Source organism: Natrix helvetica (genome assembly GCF_964273705.1).
Source record: "Natrix helvetica genome assembly, chromosome: 3".
Taxonomy (NCBI): Eukaryota; Metazoa; Chordata; class Lepidosauria; order Squamata; family Natricidae; genus Natrix; species Natrix helvetica.
In genome coordinates, this window is record NC_138549.1 from 125,525,935 (window position 1) to 125,546,198 (window position 20,264).

Here is a 20,264-nt window from a genome sequence, read left to right on the forward strand (position 1 = left end):
GTGACAAGATGCTGCAGAGATTATAAAGATAAACTAGTTGCCAATCATTGCCAAGTGCGATTACATAACCATGGGAAGGAGTGTGGCCATCATTCGTTCAAAATTGGATCATAAGTACCTTTTGAAGAGTCTGTCATAACTTCAAACAGTCACTAAACAACTGGATGTAAATTGAGGATTACCTGATTGTGCATTCTTCTCCTTATACTTCTCTTGGAAAAATTCAGATATTCATTAAGAGTAGAAATGAAATATATTTATACTTTTATAATAACTATAGTATGAAAAACTTTAAAACATTAATTGAATTAATACATTTTATTCTATTAAAAGCTTTCGCTTTTCAGAAATTTGGATTTGAATCTGTGATATATTCAGATTGTTTTTTATTTAAGCCAAGGAGTTTTGCCTCTAGAAACAGTGCCATCATTCCATAAAACCAACTCTTAAGACATTCCTATATTAGAAATCTTTGTAGAACTGCATATAACCAATGTTTGAAAGATCTTTTCAAGATACTGGAAAAATCTTAATACAATACAATAGCAGAGTTGGAAGGGACCTTGGAGGTCTTCTAGTCCAACCCCCTGCCTAGGCAGGAAACCCTATATCATTCCAGACAAATGGCTATCCAACATCTTCTTAAAGACTTCCAGTGTTAGGGCATTCACAACTTCTGGAGGCAAGCTGTTCCACTGATTAATTGTTCTAACTGTCAGGAAATTTCTCCTCAGTTCTAAGTTGCTTCTCTCCTTGATTAGTTTCCACTCATTGCTTCTTGTTCTACCCTCAGGTGCCTTGGAGAATAGTTTGACTCCCTCTTCTTTGTGGCAACCCCTGAGATATTGGAACACTGCTATCATGTATCCCCTAGTCCTTTTTTTCATTAAACTAGACATACCCAGTTCCTGCTACCGTTCTTCATATATTTTAGCCTCTAGTCCCCTAATCCTCTTTGTTCCTCTTCTCTGCACTCTTTCTAGAGTCTCCACATCTTTTCTACATCTTGGCAACCAAAACTGAATGCACTATTCCAAGTGTGGCCTTACCAAGGCATTATAAAGTGGTATTAACGCTTCACGTGATCTTGATTCTATCCCTCTGTTTATGTAGCCTAGAACTGTGTTGGCTTTTTGGGCAGCTGCTGCACATTGCTGGCTCATATTTAAATGATTGTCCACTAGGACTCCCCGATCCCTCTCACAGTTACTACTATTGAGTAAGGTACCACCTATACTGTACCTGTGCATTTCATTTTCCTTGCTTAATGTAGAACCTTACTCTTTTCACCATTGAATTTTATTTTATTAGATAGTGCCCAATGTTCAGGTTTGTCAAGATCCTTCTGTATCTTAAGTCTGTCTTCTAGAGTGTTGGCTATTCCTGCCAGGTTGGTGTCATCTGCAAATTTGATGAGTTCCCCATTTATTCCCTCATCCAAATCATTGATGAAGATGTTGAAGAGTACTGGGCCTAAAACAAAGCCTTGGGGTACTCCCTGCATATTTCCCTCCATGTAGATGGAGTTCCATTGAGGACTACACGTTGAGTGCGGTTGGTCAGCCAGTTACGAATCCATCTGGTGGTGATGCTGTCCAACCCACATTCTTCTACTTTATCTAGTAGTAGGTTATGGTCTACCTTATCAAATGCCTTACTGAAGTCCAAGTAAACTATATCGACAGCATTCCTCTGGTCCACTAATTTTGTCACTTTGTCAAAGAGTGCAATAAGATTAGTCTGGCATGATCTGTTTTTGACAAACCCATGTTGGCTTTTGGCTATTACTTTGTTTACTTCTAGGTGTTCGCTAATTCGTTGCTTGATTATCTTTTCCAGAATCTTTCCTGATATTGAGGTCAGGCTGATAGGTCTATAGTTTCCTGGAACTATTTTTTTTTCCTTTTTTGAAGATGGGAACCACATCAGCTCTTTTTCATTCCTCTAACAGTTCCCCGGTGATCCAGGATCTCTGAAAGATATAGTTCAGTGGTTCTGAGATCTCATCTGCCAGTGTCGTGTAATCCGTCTGGTCCTGGTGATTAGAACTTGTCTAGGGTAGACAGGTGCTCACTTAATTTGTGTTCTTAATCTGATTTTTGTGGTGCTGTTTTTGATAGGTTGGACTGTTTTATCCCTTTGTGTAAAGACAGATGCAAAAAATGAGTTAAATCATTCTGCTTTCTCCCTGTTGCTTGTCACCTTCTTGCCAATTTCTCCCATCAATGGACAAATTGTTTCCTTAACCTTTTTCTCGTTTTTAACATGTTGGAAGAAGTTTTTTTTGTGTGTGTTATTTTTTACTTTTGTGGCAAGCCTTTCTTCATTGTGAGCCTTAGCTTTCCTTACTTCATCTTTACAGGCTCGGGTTGTTTGCTGATATTCTGCCTTAGTTATGTCCCCCTCTTTCCACTTTTTATACTTAACTTTTTTGTGTTTCAATTTGTCAGAGAGTTCTTTATGCAGCCATGCGGTTTCTTTTGGGAGCTGTTATTTTTTACATGTGTGTATGCTTTTAAAATAATTCTAATTGGCTTTTGATCTTCTTTCAGAGACCTGTGCTGTTAACAATGGAGGCTGTGATAGCAAATGCCATGATGCAGCCACAGGCGTACACTGCAGCTGCCCCATGGGATTCATGCTTCAGCCTGATAGAAAAACTTGCAAAGGTAAGATGCAACCAAAGTCTTTATCCAGTAAATGGATCTGATGCAGAGAAAAGGATACACCTGTGTCCTTCAACTGGTATTAATTTTGCATTGAGAAGAAACTGAGGTTTGTAAGAGCTGTGGTGGTGCAGTGAATAGAATGTAGTATTACAGGCCAACTCTGCCCACAGTCAAGGGTTTGATCCTGACCAGCTCAAGGTTGATTCAGCCTTTCCATCCTCCCAAGGTCAGTAACATGAGGATACAGGTTGTTGGGGGCAACATTATAAACTGCTCAGGGTGTGCTGTAAAACACTCTGGAGTGGTATATAAGTCTGAGTGCTATTGCTATTGTTTTTAAAGAATAACTTGGAAAAATTTGCTGAGAAATAAGTGAGACTTCATAAATGGATGGAGTCTGTGTTCTGTCTCTGGCAGTTCCAGGGAATGTGACCTTAGTTAAAAAACAGCCCTCTGCTGAAAGCTGTCTAACCAGCTTACTGATTCCAGATCCCATTTGCTCCATTATTACTTTTCAGAGCTCATTAACTCTAAGATGCTGGAATTGCAGGGAAACATAATGCCCCAGAACTGTATTCTCTGTGACTGAGACTTTATTACTGTTCAGAGCTATTTTATTGCTAATACATTTCAGTGATAATAACAATAACAGCATTGACAATTCATCGTGCTTGCTGAAGTTGGTTGGATTGGGGGCAAGACAAAGCAGCAATTTTCGATGACGTCTGTCTGAGCTTGTTTTCTGGGATTCATCAGCTTTTAACAAACCATTTCCTAGCGGTAAATTTTCTGGCAAGTGCTACAAGTAAAAATATTTCTTTATAGATAGTAGACACTTTATAAGCATTTAGGGAATTAAGCAAGGCAGATAATATGTTCTTTCTACCTTTTTTGGCAAAACAATTCTAAAAATTACAGCTAAATTTAGAATATAATCATTTGGCTCTTATTTGAAATTAATTTTCGGAGAGATAATGCATTGATTCTTTGTGTCTTCAGTGCTGTCTTGTGTTATATATCTGAAAAGGATATAGATGACAATAAATGAGGGGTGTAATTGTCTGTAAATTCTTCCTTTGTAAATTATCACAGCCTATTTAGATGCTTTCAATTGCTTTTGAAAACGGAAATCAAGCTTTTTCTGGCTTTTAAAAGCAGTGATTCCTTATGTTGCTTCTGCTTTAAATTATTTTAAATTTTAAAAGGTACCGTATATACTTGAGTATAAGCCGAATTTTTCAGCCCACTTTATGGGCTGAAAAATCCACTTCGGCTTATACTCCAGTGAACAAAAAAAAGGAGGGAAGCTTCTGCAAAGGCGAGTGACAACAAGTCTCCCAGGCTTTAATTTGCCGAGCTGTGCGCACGCGCCTGTTTTCCACGGCGTGGAGCAGCGGCGAGATTCTGGGCGGCGAGCGATGATTCCGGGGGCCATCAGTGGGGGGGGCAGGGTCCCCCCTCGCGTTCCTCATCTTCCCGGATGGCCCCTGGAATCATCGCTCGCCGCGCAGAATCTCGCCGCTGCTCCACGCCGTGGAAAACAGGCGCGTGCGCACAGCTCGGCAAATTAAAGCCTGGGAGACTTGTTGTCACTCGCCTTTGCAGAAGCTTCCCTCCGAAGCGTTCCGAGGGAGGACTGTAAACTTCCCTCCGAAGTCTTGGGATGTTCTGAGGAGCCCCGCAAGGCAAAACGCCGCTGCCAGGTAGTTAAAAGTACGTCTCTGATTCGTCTCTGTCAGTCTCTCTCTGATTCCCTCTCTCTCTCCCTCTCTCTGTTCCTCTGTCTGTCTGTCTCACTCACACACACACACACACTGTGGTCACCTTGTTGAGTGTTCCAAACACATTTGAAACGTTTCAAATGTGATTGGAACACTCAACAAGGTGACCACAGTGTGTGTGTGTGTGTGTGTGTGTGTGTGTGTGTGAATGAGACAGACAGACAGAGAGAGGAACAGAGAGAGGGAGTGAGGGAGGGAATCAGAGAGAGACTGACACACACACACACACAATTAAAGCAATTTTATTGTTATCTACCTGTATTTTTATTTTTGAAATTTACCGTGAGCTGCTGCATTTCCCAGCCTCGGCTTATACTCAAGTCAATAACTTTTTCCAGTTTTTTGGGGTAAAATTAGGGGTCTCGGCTTATATTCGAGTTGGCTTATACTCAAGTATATACGGTATATTGTTTCATTAATCTTTTTGTGATCCTATGTTCACTTAACTGTTATAAATGAGCTTTGTCTAAGAAAAATGTGATGAATATTGCAATAAATAATTCTGTGTAGTCACATTTGTATAGTCTACAAACCTATATATTTACATTTTATTATGATTAAAGCTTTTTCCCCAACATTAACTTTATGAAATATGTTGGGTTGAGAGAGAATGAAAGTCACTCAGGGAGTTTCAATAGTTCAGAGAGTTTTAAACCTGGGTCCTTCCAATTCCAAGATCACCGCACTCCTATATTACAGCCTCCTCACTTTCTCCTCTGCATTTCCTCGTGTAGAACAAAATTATGAATTCTTCCTAAATGCAACTGGCTAGTATTCTTAGAAATCCCCCAAACACTGAAGCAGTTTCAGAAAAGCTGCATTATGGATTTACTCTATATTGAAAGAATCTGCCCAGGTCAGTTTAACTTGGTTTGGAAGTTAACGAAATCAAGTTCATATCTTTATTTGAACTATCATAAAATTCCAAGTAGTTTGGGATGATTGGGTAACAAGCATCTAATCTGTAAGTACCCTGCAGCACAAGGAATTATATAGATAGATTTCAATTTACAACTCTTCATTCAGCAAGTGTTCAGAATTATGGTGATACTAAAAGAAGGGATTTATCATTGATTGATAAAGTTGCTGCACCCCTGCAGTCATGTGATCAAAATTCCCCTACTTGGCAGCCTGCCCTCATTTATAACACGTGAGTGCTTGAACTTTCCCCATCTATATTATTTGGCCCCTGCATTCACAATCCCTGCTATCCTAGCTGGCATTTGCCACCTTCTTGTTCCTGCTCCTGGCCAAGCATACGTAGCCTGCCTCTTTGCAAAGCAGCTGCTGGCCACATGAGGTTATTTTTTCCCCCACAAGTTGCTGGTGCAGTTTCCTCATGAGACCTGGGAGAAATAGGCTTATGTGGTGAGCAAGTGCCTCATAAAAGGTGCATACCTTATCAGCAGTGGGAACAAGAGGAAGGTGAAGGTCAGCTGGGGTTATGGAGATGGGGCAGGGAGCACGGGGCAGTAGGGATCTCAGAGCATAGAGTACCAGAGATCTTGAGCATGCAGATGGTGGCAGGGATCGGAGTTCAGAAGGACAAAGGTGACTTTAGCTGGAACTGGTCTGGGGTGGCTTCGGTTTCACACCATTCTGCTGGGCCAGACTAGGGCTGTGCTTCGTGATGTGCTACCCTGCACCTCAGGGACTTCTTGCAACCCCAGAGCCCTGGTGCACCAAGAAACCTTTTTGCGCTGCACTGTTGGGCCAGGTTGGGACTGCGATTTTGAGCTTCAGGGAGACTTGGGCTTTTTGTAGGCCCAGAGTACAGCACACTTAGAAGCTCTTAAGCGGCAGCATGTCAGTCAGCTCCTGAGCCATGAGGTTCTGGGACTGCTTGCTGCCCCTCAAGGCAAGGTAGAGGGTTGCCAAAAGGCCAGAGTTGTGGAAGGAGCTAGGTGGGTGAGTGTACTTGAAAAGGACACAGTCCCCTACCTTTCCAGGGTTTGGGACTGGGAGGCACCAAGCCTGGGAATGACTTGGATTGGGGTGAGTACTTAAATAACAACTTGTTATTCTTGGTTAATGACAGCAGCAAGGAGTCCTAGGATTGCTGGCACTAAGTGATGCAGTCACATGACATCATGCTTTATGACCGCATCACTTAACAATAGAAATTTTGAAACCAATTATGCTCATAGGTCAAGAACCATCTGTATGAATACACATCCAAAGTACCATCTAAATGGAATCTTAACTGAGAAATCAAGGCATTTGACCTGTTCCTTTTCTGTTGAATCCTCATTTGATGACTATATAGCATTCATTCAATTGTCACCTTCTTTTGTATCTAAGCATGTTTTGCTGTGTTTTTTGCCTCCTTATTACAGATATAGATGAATGTACATTGAACAATGGTGGCTGTGACCACATCTGCAGGAACACAGTGGGCAGTTTTGAATGCAGTTGTAAAAAGGGATACAAATTGCTTATCAATGAAAGGACGTGCCAAGGTAAAGTCTTCTCATATCTTGCTGGAAATAATAATGAAGCAGTTATTTAAATATGGAGATAGAGCTGAGTCACATGCGAAGCACTGTCAATTTAATTTCTTTTTTGATAGTCAGGATAAGAAATTAAATCTATGAGGCTCGGTCTTCAATGTTTCATAGCTTTGACTTTGCTATTTTATATAATAGCAATGTAGGAATACTAGATTGGCCCTATTGGATCAGATCAATGCTCATCTTAGTTCAGTATTTTGTTTCTTACAATAGCCAACCTGATTCCTTTAGCGTGTTCACAAGCGGGAGATTTTTTGCTCTTGTTTCATTACAATTTATTATTTCGTGATAGAGTGCTCTCAACCTAGATGTATCATTGAATCTTTATAGACTTGTTATGACAATGTCCTTGTACAAATACTTACCAATTCTCATTTTAAATTCACAATAGTGAATTTCCTAATTTCATAGGGAAATTATGTTTTGTGTAAAAAAGTGCTCATTTAAGTCTGTTCTGAATTTACTTCTAATTGGCTTCATTGGGTGACCCCTGAAGCCAGTATTTTGAAAATGCTATCCATCTTATCCATGCCATATATAATTTTATGGATCTTGATCATATCCTATTCAATCATTATTTTTCCAGTCTAAAGAATCTTAAATATGTTTGTCTTTTCTCATAGGGAAAATATTTGACCCTCCTGGTCCTTTTGGTTGAATAATGGTTAACAATGTTGGCAGTTTTGTTTTCATTCTCCTTTTTAATGAATGTCCCATGGAATTTGTCTTTTTCACAGTTGACACACACACTGAGTCAGTATTACCATTACTCACTGTAACCCCAAGACTTTTTCCAGGTTAGTTAACAGACAGCACAGACTTTATCCGTGCGTATATAAAGTTAGGATTTTTTCCTCAGCATACATCATTCTGGAATGATTATTCATCTATTCATATAATTATCCTTGGGAACCCTTCATAGCCACTTTTTTACCATCCTAAATTTTGGAAGTTTAGAAGTTTATTGTATATTCTTAAGTCAAGATCATTGATAAATAAAAAACAGATCTCAGTATAGTCTCACAAGGCTTCCATGTCCCCCATTGAGAAAATTGTCTGTTTATTCCAACATAAGCATCTTTTTCATTCCTTTGTCTTTTTTTCTGGTTAAAATATAAAGACCTTCTTAATGTTTCCCCCTTAATACTAATAACAACCACCCTCACCCTCTGTCTTTAAGACATTAAGGAGACATTTGACCTTATTATTTTTTCTTCTCAGGCCACATCCATATAGCTGTTGGGCCTTGATCCCTTTCTGTCCCAGTGCCAGCAGCAAATGGTGCTGCCCCTATATTACTGCCTCCACAATGCACTTTCATCATGAATCAGTCCATCCTGCACTGCTTTCCAGAAAGCTTTCAAATGCAACATTCTAAAAGCCTTGAGGATGGTTCCCTCAGTTGAAATTCTATCCCTTTCCATTGTCATCTATCACATGAAAAGCCACTTACACTTGGCATGCAGAATACTTTAGTTACTCTACATCAGGGATGTCAAATTTAAGGCCTGGGGCTCAGATCTGGCCTGTGGGGTAGTTAGATCTGGCCCCCGGGGCTGCCCTGTATATGAAGGACTGGCCCATGTTCTTGCCAGCAAAAATGGGCTCCTGAGCTCCATTTTCGGCTGCCATGGCCTCCTGCAACCCTCTGCCAGTGAAAACGGAGCTTGGAGCAATTTGTACCCTTATTTTTGGGCTGAGAGGGGTCAAGGAAAAATCATGCTACCAAAGTAAAGAGTTAATTGCTAGTAGAATGACATTTCTCCTAATCCTCGACAATTTGGTACAGTTTCACATTTTCTGGTTAATAAAAAAGCAAAATAATCTCATTCTCTAGGCTTACTACCTACATATTTATTTGTTTATTATTCATTCATTTTATCCCACCTTTAATATATATATATATATATTTCAAGATGGTGAACAAGTACCTAGCACTCTTTCTTCCTATTTTCTCCACAACAACCTTGTGAATTGAGTTGGGCTGAAAGAGAGCGACTGGCCCAAAATCACCCAGGCAGCTTTCATGCCTAAAGTGGAACTAGAATTAACAATCTCTTTGTTTTTAGCCTGGTGTCTTAATAAACTAGATCAAACTGGCTCTCATTTGTTCAATGAAGCTTATGTTCTGTTTTCCTGTTCCCAGATATTGATGAATGCTCCTTTGATAGAACTTGTGACCACATCTGTGTAAATACACCTGGGAGTTTCCAGTGCCTGTGTCACAAAGGCTACATGCTGTATGGACTCACCCACTGTGGAGGTATCAGTGTGATAGATGGCGATGCATGGAACATTATCGCAGTCACTTTTTTGGTACCTCTTTTGCGAATCTTCATCCTGCTGCCTCTCCCAAAGAGTAACATATTCTTTCTTCTTTTAGGTGGAGCCTAATACCTCTGACATCCCCCCAAAAATTAGTTCAGTGTGTTTGGTTTAGGTAGACCTGGAACGGGATTATGCACAATATATTTGGGGAACCATATTATCATAAAAATACTTTGCTATTAGGCAGGATAAAAAATTGGATAATAGATTAAAAAATTTCAATAACAGATTTAGTAACAATTATGCAAATAGTGTTGGAGAGAGTGGTTGATCAGGTATTGAGAAGACTTCAAGAAATTAGGCTATGTGTTCAGTTGAGGCATTTGCTATGCATATGGAGTAATATTCCATATTCTATGTTCAATGATCCAGGACTTCAACAAATGTCTTGGTATAAGATAAAGAGAAAGACAGAGCAAAGAAACTCTTACTGACCTAGAGTTTTCTCAACAACTTCATGTAAAACATAGAAAATACAGGGGACAAATAGAATCTCAAAGTATGCCATAAGTCAGCTTTCCAGAAACCAAACAACAGTGCATAGCACAATTTTTGGGAGCATTTAGTCAACTTCTTTACTGACTAAACATCTCAAAACACTGTGATCAATAGCCTGAAAGCTGCTGAGAAGTCAGCACAACTAAACCATGATTAATGCCTGCTATTTAGTTGCCAGAATAAATCATCTACTAACATGATGAATGAATTCCCTACTACAGCCAAAGATCATAAAATAGTCTACAAGATCTGAAATATTCAGACAATAATACATACATAATAAAACAGACATTAACATAAAGACAGTAAGAGATTATATACAACAGCTGGAGAAAAAGGTGGAATCCAGTTTTGTTAGAGTCGCCTTTTCATCCCTTGCCACAATCAGTGTACTGATAGGGAAAAAAATCTACATTTAATTCAAAGTAGGCCTCCAATCTGCAAATAACGGGTAAAAAAGGTGAGAAGGAATTTGTTTTAGAAAAAATTACTGAAAGGGTGATAATGTATCTATTGTATAAAATTCATGGCATCACAGAACATGCCAACTGTTCCACTTTTCCTTGAGACACATGCTTAGATCTTATCAAAATAAAGTATGTAACTCAATAACATGTAATCCTATTCATTTTGCCACGCCCATTCTCATTTATATAATTTATTCTTTATCAGATATTTGCAGAATTGGGGGTGGGGAGCTGAAATGATAATGGTAAGTCTGGAAGGGAAGGCATTATTGACTTCATCATCGGCTTAGATAGTTTTAAATAATTTCAAATAAATTAGGCAAATTAAGGATGATGAAATTATTATCACTGAGTACTGACTAGGTGGATGTGCCTCCCTCCTTCTAGCAACTAAATTGGCAGTGCTGAAAGTTCTATAATGAATTAATTAGCATCAGATACAGTAACTATAGATCTGCAAGTTAATAAAAAGTGTATCTTACTTCAGAGCTTATCAAGACTTTTCTAGATTATAATAGTTGACTAAACTAAATAATTTTGGCTGTTCTAATGAGGCATTTAAAAAAAAATGTTTCCCCTTTCCTGTTGATAATCGAAGATTGTTGTCTACTACTCTCGCTAAAACTTTTCTCTCTGATTCTAAATTCAGAAGAAAGCATTTAGAAATTATTGGCTATTTTTCCTGTAGCTGAAATTCTGTGGAAATATGATTTATTTATACAGTGTGAACCATAACTGGCTGCATTCATACTACAGTACATGCATATTGCTAAGCCAGACATTAAGCCCAAATATTACAGCATATTGGTTGGGTCTAGCTAGTATCTATTAAACCTTCACAGCCTTCAGCAAGCTTGTAAAATATGAAATAGCCTCTTTACTAATTAGCAAGGAGAAGATGATATTCTGAATTTAGGACTCACTCGGAGTAAGAGAAGCGAGTTACATAAAAGAGCAAGAGGGGATGGAGCCAAACTGAAAAATGCCTTGAGAAAGACATATGAGTCAGCATTTAGCCTATTCCAAAGAGCTGGGAGCAAAGCCGTGACCTGAATGTGCCACGTTGTGTGGGAATACACTTTGGCAAAGCTTGGAAGGAAAACTGAATTACTTGTATGCGAAGCTTTCAGAACAAAGTGGTCCTTTATGGGTTTTTTTTTTTCTTTCTTCTGCTGGTCATTGTGCTGATGTGTATTTTTCCGTGTCAGACCTTTAGCACTGATTTCCATGGTTGTGAAATTAGGTGCCGTAAAGTAGCAGGAATGTTGAAAAAAGGATAGCATTGGCAGGCTGGCAGTTGCAGCTGTTTTTTTGAATTTCAGATCTCGTGCCATTCTATTTTCTCTGTTTTTCTCTGTTCTTCATTACATTTGATCTCAGGAGTGACATTTAAAGTGGCTAACTCATCACTGGTTGCCAATTCTTTTCTTGGCAAAACCAAGGATGGCACAGGTCAAAGCAATTATCTACAACATGGTTTCTAAACCTTGACAATTTTAAGATGTGTGGTCTTCAACTCCCATAATTCCTCAACCAGCATGTGGTTGATATATCTTAATGTTGCCCAGGCTGAGATCTACATTTTTAAAATGCTAATAGGAATATGTTTTGGATGTCTCAAAACTTGTCAAAAGAACCCTGAATTTCCATTAAAATATGCTTGTCTCTCCTTCAGGTTTAGGGTGCTGAAATGCTAACAAAAGATAGGACTTCTGAACCAGTAATTGTGGTATAGAAAAGTAAATATAAAAAGTAAAGTAAATGGAATATATGATATAGTTTGCTTGAGACAGGAGGATTTTATAGAAAACTAGCTCATAACCCAGCTTTGCCCGGGTATTTATTTATAGGGGGAAAATGTCCAGACCAAATGTAATTTCTAATGTTGGATTTTCCCCCTTACCAAGGGAGCCTCCTTGTGGAGTACTGTGAAGCTGTTACTATGGCAACTCCATTGTGCTGTACAGTAGAAGCCATTTTAAGGCACAACAGGCGGTATCCTAACAGAATATCTCCCTGAGGGGTGTTATCCCCCACAGTGTTTTTTTTCCAGAGAATAAGTCATCTGTGTACCAAATTTCATTGAAATTGTTCGAGGTGTTCCAAAGTTACACAGTGTGTCTGTGTGTGTGTGTGTAAATAAATAAAGGGAGACTAGTATAGATCTATTTCAAGCTATTTAGCTCTCATCAGCTAGCCATATTTGGGCATACCAGCGGTTGTAACACAAATACATGTATGTATGTATGTATGTATGTATGTGTGTATATATATGTGTGTGTGTGTGTATACATGTGTGTGTGTGTGTGTGTATGTATGTATGTTGCATTTGCATAAATGTTGCAGTTGTGTAACAAAGGCAACATAAAAAAATGGCTTTCTGCCTAGATGGCTCCTAGGGTGAGCCGAAAGAAAGAAAATGGGAAGCAGTATGCTCCCTCCCATATTTGGGCATACCAGGGGTTGTGACACAATACATACATACATACATACATACATACATACATACATACGTATGTACGTTTGTGTGTGTGTATTTTATAGGTGGTGCGGAAATATGTAACAGTGAGTTCATATTTCTAAAGCCCTTGGATTAACTTGTACAACCTCTGAAAATATTACATTCTGATATTTTGATGACAAGATATGTTGTCCAGTATTTCTGAGGGTCTTACAGTTGGGAAGCGTACTCTAGATGAAGCTATCCTTTTCTTTCATCTGCTTTCTTCTATTTACTTTTATATGAAACACAGTAGACTTCCGAACAAAGTTTTTTTGTGAACAAAGCTCTAGTTTGGCCTGCTGAATTAAAACATGCTTTAAAAATGTTCCTCTACAAGTTTAATCCTGTGGTTTTGTGTTGCAAGGCAAAAAGAAAGGATTAAGTAATATTAGGATGAAGACATACATCATGTTTTAGAGCAATGGGACCAATTTAAAACTGCTTTCATTCCATTTAATCCAAGCATATGTCTAGGAGATGAGAGGGACATAAAGATTCCTATTACCTGCCCAACAGACTACTGTGGATGGTGTTGAATGATAGGTTCTTGAAATGATCTCAAGATGCTTCAAGGCAATCCTCATTGCCCCATATCATGTAGCCTCCAGAGTAATTTTGTGATTAAGATGAAAGATGATTTTCAGTCTATATTTGATTCTTTAGTCTTTTAAAGGCTAAGAAGAAGGGAGAAGCATTTTTATTATTATAATTATTATATCATGTTTTCACTTTCAGGTTTCATGGGTAAGGAGAATAATGAAGAAAGAGAACCATGGAAATATGGGCAATGCTAAACATAATCTGTCCATTAATAATAATAATAATAATAATAATATATTTATTTCTTAGCCGCACCCTCTCCCGAAGGACTCGGGGCGGCGTACAACGAAACATACGAAATAAATATGTAAACAAAACAAACATATAACAAAGGTACACTAAAACATACATAAGGAGGAGGTCGATTGATAAAAACAATTAAAATACTGTATTTAAAACCCCTAGAAATTAAATATAATTAAAATACCCAGTTAAAAACCCGTCAGGAGCGATATGGTTAGATCAAAGTTGAGCCAGGCCAGCTGCTTGGAATAGGTGGGTCTTAAGCTTAATACGGAAGGAGCGGAGGTCAGAGGTATTCCTAATATCCGGAGGGAGGTCATTCCACAGGGCTGGGCCCGCCACAGAGAAGGCTCTACTCCTAGGCGCCGCCCCACGACATTGTCTAGCGGACGGCACCTGGAGGAGCCCCTCTCTGTGCGAGCGAATTGGTCGCAGGGATGTATGGGGCAGAATACGATCCCGCAAGTAACTAGATCCTAAGCCATGGAGCGCTTTAAAGATAGTTATCAAAACCTTGAAACGCACCCGATAGACCACAGGAAGCCAGTGCAGCTCGCGCAGGAACGGTGTCACATGGGAGTACCTAGTACTCCCCATAACTACCCGCGCGGCTGCGTTCTGGACCAACTGCAGCCTCCGGGTGCATTTCAAGGGAAGCCCCATGTAGAGAGCGTTACAGTAGTCCAAGCGAGACGTCACCAGCGCATGAGTGACTGTGCGCAAGGCATCCCGGCTTTCTCTAACCTAATGTCCTCCAGATACATTGGGCATGACTGCTGTTAGAATTCTGGAGGTCATAAGGATGGATGGAGAGGGGAAAACTGCTGCATATAAACACAGTATACAAACATATATAACCCCTTAGGAAGGCAGAGGAAGTGTTGAACAATACATTCATATGTTTGGTACAGGGCCAAATGTCGCCCGATCAGTACTGAATGCAACAACCATACAGTATAATAAATCCCTATAACTATATAGATCACTGTAGCATGCTTGTAAATACATCAGAACCACATACTATGGCAGATATCCAAATGATTATCTTACTTCCTTATAACAATTTGTGGTAGCAAAACTCATAACTATAGTTGTCTCCATTCCTCTTGTTAGCTTCCTGTCCTCTGTTTCCAATTCCTTATCAGTCTTGTGGGTATCTTGGACTAGGATTATTTTGCTTGCTGCTTTTATAAAATCTCTTGAACACTAATGGTCCAATGTGTGTAATCAATTAAGTAAGCAGCCAGATCTCTTCTGAATGACAGACGGAAGCAAAAACATATAGTTTCCTTCTTGTAGTTGGTATTGTTTCACCCCATTTTTCTTTCTCTTAATCTCAATAATTCTCTTTGTTCAACTTACTAGCCTCAGTTATAGTTCCTGAATTAGACCTAGGAGTCATAATGACTATTCCAGTCAGAAAGTTTGCTTTATGGATTTCAAATAGTTTACTAATCATGCTTCTTGGTCTTCCTACAGATGTTGATGAATGTAGTATCAATCAAGGAGGTTGCAAGTTTGGATGTGTAAATACCCCAGGTAGCTACGAATGTACCTGCCCAGCAGGTTGCAGACTTCATTGGAATAAAAAAGATTGCATAGGTGAGTACTATATAGAAATGGCTTGAAATCATACTGCCCTCTAGTGGGAAAATTCTTTTCAACAGGATAGGTTTTTAACTGGAGTGAAAATTACCCTAGCGGAGATTGTTCTAAACATTGGTGATCTCTGAACACCTTATCCATTGCCGGTTAAGCATCTTTAAAGTATTTAACACTTGAAACAGCACAAAAGATACGTAATGCATGGCATTGGTCTCAGATTTGAATATCTAAAGCTTAAAGATTATCAATAATGGAATGGATATTCTATACAGCAGTTTCAGATTGATACCAGTAAAATAGCTTATTTATTTGTCAATTTAGATACTACCCATCAGAAATTTTTGTTTGCTCAAAAGTCCTATTTATTTTTTAATGGATTGGACATTTTCAGTCTTTTTCTTTTTCCAAGCCTATTGCAACAACAATTTAAATGAAAGATGAAAATATGCAACCACTTTTGTGTTGGGAAATTCTAAATTTCTAAAGTTGCTACAATTTGTGGTTCAGGGCCAGCAATGCATTCTCCTAGAAGTTACTCCATCAGCCATGAGCTGAATGAGCCAGAGCTCAACATGACTTGTTGCCATAACCCATGGCAGAGGCAAGTGGAGATAGCAATAGTGCACTGATGCTTATTTGTTTCTGCTGGAGATTCAGGTGTGGCTCTGCACTGTAGCCATCCCAGTGGCAGAGTCTGGCTGCTCCTCTGTGAATTGCACTCTCATCTGCATAGTGCTATCAATTGATGCTTGTTCTTCAGAGCTGGAGATTTGTTTGGCTGGCACAGTATCTCCACGAGCCATACTTACCTGCAACAAGAATGGCAAGAAGGAAAGCTGCTCCCTCACCTGTGCCTCCAAGGCTCGCTTTCTGCCAGGTAAGTACTCAGATTCCCTCTCTCTCTCTCTCTCTCTCTCTCTCTCACACACACACACACACACACACACACACACACACACAAAACTGTCATGGGATAGCTTTGGTGCAAGATGTTTTTAGAGCACTATTTTGCACAATTAGGATGCCTGTGTCATACACGTACCACTTTTATTTAATTATTGATGCACATATACTTACACTCATGTCTTCTTTGTTTTCATTTTTTATTGCAGTTACAACAGCCTGTTCCCTACCTTAGTTTTGTGGTCTCGGGGCTTAATCGTTTTTGCAATAGTTTTTTGAGGTTTTCAATTGATTTTTGGTTTATAGCAGGGACAAGAAGTTTGGTCTTATTGTGATAGTATTGGATGTCATGTATAGGTAGTGCCGGTGTCCATATTTGTCATCCTTCAACTGTTGCCAAAATATAAAATGGCAACATGATTCATTACTGTCATTGGCAATGGAAATGGCTGAGACTGGGAGATATCCACCACTTTCAGTTTCCCACAGTGTGCTTAGCAGTGCTGGGCTGCTTATGCAGTGTTCACCTGACACTTAGGATGAGCTGACTGCCAATTTTCTATGCCCTGGATAACAGAAGATCATACATGTCTACTGTATCTCAACTCAGTCCATTTCCCAAAGAAAACCCAGGAATACTTTCATTGCCCTATCACTATTTTCATCCTGAAAGTATTAACTGACAGTGCGGGCCCTAAAACTTTGTTAAGAGCTGTGCAGAGAAGCATGAAAATTGCTTTCTGTGTATTTAGCACCGATTCATCCTTGTCTTGGCAAGCATTGTGATCTGACGCATAAATACCCTTGGGTCCTAAGGCTATAAGCCCTGGGAGCCTGTTCAGGTTTGAACCCCACTCTGCCACAAGCTATACTTTCTTTTATGTATTCTTATTACACCAGTCTCTTTGGAGCCTTTTTTAATAATGAGAATAATATAGTTATGAGTCAAATTGGGTTAAATTGGGCTACAATCATCAATGGGCAAGGTCAGGATGATATTTCAAAACGTGAGGTTTGACTTAGGCTGGGCTGAACTTGCAAGTATAGATCCATGAAACAAGCGTTAGAAGTATCTGATCCTAGACCTCCACACCTCTAAAGTCTTTTTCTTTGCAGAATCTGACAGTAGCTACACTGTGAGCTGTGGGACCCCAATTCTGCAACAGGTACCTCAACCAAGATCCAGTAATGGTAGCCATCCCTGCATTGGTAAGCTTGGAGTCTTGAGCTCTGAGAGCTCCTCTCTAATACATTTGACTCGCCAAACTTAGCATCTGCCTTTTCTTTTAGAGGCTGTTGCTGCTCCAATCAAACAAAAGGCTTCTTTTAAAATTAAAGATGCCAAATGCTATCTCCATCCACACATGAAAGGCAAGCAGGATGATACTGGCAGGAATGGAGGACTAGGTGAGGTACCCTCTCCTCTGTATGTCTTGGAAGAATCTTCAGTTGGAATTGTTTACAATCTTACGTTTTGTGAAACCAAGAACCAGTTTTTCAATGTTTCCTTTGCTCCCTAAACCAAAATTATGAGGAAAGCAAAAATACATACATAGTGCTCCATGGATCTTCCAATCCCTGTAAGCAAATAAACCATAGAAGGAGCCTTTGCAATTTATGTATTGTCTATTTATTATAATGTCTAAACTGAGGTTTTCCATTTGTGGTTTATTCTATACTTTAATTTGTTAGAATTGGATATCTAGTATTCATTTCCACTTGTGAGAGGAGCAAAAAGAAGTGATTGGTTTAAAAAAAATAACAGTACTTTACTTATTTCTAATTAAGACAACATTCTTTGAATTCTGACAAAGTAATATACATTTATGACTAGACTAGAGTCTTGTAAAACCTTGTCCCATCATGGGCTTTATGACCAAGAGACTATGATTACTGTGTTATAATTAACTACATAAATTACTAATTTAAAAGCAAGGTGAGAATGAGAGTGAGATTGAAGCTTGCAAAATCTAGATTTCTCTTGCATGGGGTCTTGCTGAAAATAGTTCCAAATGCATAATTTAAGTAGGAGATTGTTGAAGGTTTTCTTCACCACAGACATATACTGAGAGATGTTCACTAGAGCTCTGGGGTTAACTGCCTTCCTACGTCTGTTTAGTCCTTTCATCGGAGAAAGGAAGAGACATTTTGCTTAGTGTTTATAGAAGAATATGCTTGTGAAGGTTGTGAAAATATTGTATGCTCCTTAAAGAATACTGACATTGATTCTACTAGGCGGGTCAGCCCCTTGCTCAGATTGCCAAGTGTCTTTCGTGAACCTGAAGTGTGATTCATCAAAGAAAGGCAAAGGACGTCGGGCTCGCAACTCTCCCAACAAAGAGGTGACTCGCATTACCCTGGAGTTTGAAGCTGAAATCAAACCTGAAGAGATCACAGGTAGAGTAAGTGACAGATAAGGCTAGAAAATGGGGAGGAGTAGTTGAAAATGCACTTGGCATCATCATCCAATAGTAGTGCATCTCTAGAGATGTAGGTGCTTTTATCACTATTTTCCTTTTTTTTTAAGGGTAGGGATTTGTTGTGAACAGGGACAGATCAGAAGCAGGAATCTTATCCCAATTCAGCACAGACTATAACTCTTGTGATGAGTGGCTTATCATGACCAACAATCGATCTTATTATTAATATTAGTTCATTTTTAAAGAGGAAAACTTTCTTGGCAAACCTAAAATTATTTGCATTCACTATCATTAACCGTATTGATAAAAGAACATGGAAAATAGATCTGTGTGTCTAAACTGCTTCAATCAAGGCAATGCTAAGCAATATACAAAAGCAATAACTATTATTATTATTATTATTATTATTATTATTATTATTATTATTATTATTATTATTATTATTCGTGTAATTCTAAGCCACAAATTTTTCACTACAGCAGAATTAGTAGGACTCAAAGAGAAAGCAACTAATGGTCTGAGTATACCAGCAAAGAAGAGTAACATCAAGAATGATTTGCAGACTCAAAAGCAAACTGAGGAAGAAAGGGAGGAAGAGGCTGCTGAAATGGATGAAGATAAAAAACAAGGAAGCACTGAAGAACAAGCACCAACAGATAATACTCAATTAGCTGAGAAAATAAAGCTTCAAATGGAAGATGCTGAAAGAACACGTTTGCCAAAGCTGAACCAAGTAAACTGGAAAGAATTGAGAAATGTACTAAAAAAAGGTCAATGAGGCTGTGCAAACCATTCAAACCACTACATTAGCTGAAACAAACCAGATGATGTATGCAGCAGCCTTCATAACCACCAAAGAATTGGGTTTGAAAATACAAAGGAATCAAAGAGGCAAGAAGGGGAAGCCTAAGTGGAAAATTTGGTTGGAATTGAAGATCAAAAAATTTCGTGGAGACTTGAGCAACTTGAAGAACCTAAGGCAAGATCAGCTAGAGAACAAGCAGGTCAAAAGCAGCCTGGAAGCAAGATACAATTTGGAGAATAAAGAGATTGCGGTAGTAATTGAAGAGTTAAAGCAGAGGGTTGTTGCCATTGCTGAAAAGATTAAATGGTATGAAAATCGAGTAACAGTTCAAGGAAAACTCACAGTTCAGAGCAAATCAGCACCAGTTTTATAAGAGCTTAGAAAGTGGAGATGGAGTAACAACAAATGAAAAGCCTGATAAAGAGAAAGCTCTGAAATTCTGGAAGAATTTGTGGGAAAACTACAAGAAGCACAACAGAAATGCAAAATGGATCAAGCAGGTTGAGGATTCTATTGAAGTGCATAAAATGGAAGATGTGAAAATAACAAAAGAAATGATGCAAAGGCAGTCAAGAAAAGTGAAGAATTGGAGTGCACCTGGACCAGATGAGCTACATGGTTTCTGGCTAAAAGCACTTACAAGTATGCACAAAAGATTGGCAGCCCAAATGAACCAGATTTTAAAAACACCTGAAAATGATGAATGGATGACAACTGGAAGGACATTTTTGATCCAAAAAGATAAAGAAAAAGGAAAGGACACTGGAAACTATAGGCCAATCACCTGTTTGCCAACAACATACAAGCTCCTTACTGGTGGTATTGCAAACCAAATTTACGGATACTTGGAAAGAAATGACTTGCTTCCTGTAGAACAGAAAGGATGCTGCAAAAATTCAAGAGGAACAAAGGACCAACTGCTGATTGACAAG

At 39.0% G+C, this 20,264-nt stretch overlaps 1 protein-coding gene across 9 annotated transcripts in view; it reads left to right on the plus strand.

The window, feature by feature from the left end:
• SCUBE3 (signal peptide, CUB domain and EGF like domain containing 3) overlaps positions 1-20,264 on the plus strand; it is a 121,243-nt gene that overhangs the window by 85,560 nt on the left and 15,419 nt on the right. For all 9 annotated transcript variants that reach the window (XM_081948542.1, XM_081948545.1, XM_081948547.1 and 6 more), the window contains 8 exons: positions 2,553-2,669; positions 6,787-6,909; positions 9,107-9,223; positions 15,079-15,201; positions 15,965-16,081; positions 17,224-17,316; positions 17,398-17,514; positions 18,343-18,504. In XM_081948542.1, the coding sequence (XP_081804668.1) occupies positions 2,553-2,669; positions 6,787-6,909; positions 9,107-9,223; positions 15,079-15,201; positions 15,965-16,081; positions 17,224-17,316; positions 17,398-17,514; positions 18,343-18,504 (969 nt within the window). The remainder of the gene's footprint in view (positions 1-2,552; positions 2,670-6,786; positions 6,910-9,106; positions 9,224-15,078; positions 15,202-15,964; positions 16,082-17,223; positions 17,317-17,397; positions 17,515-18,342; positions 18,505-20,264) is intronic.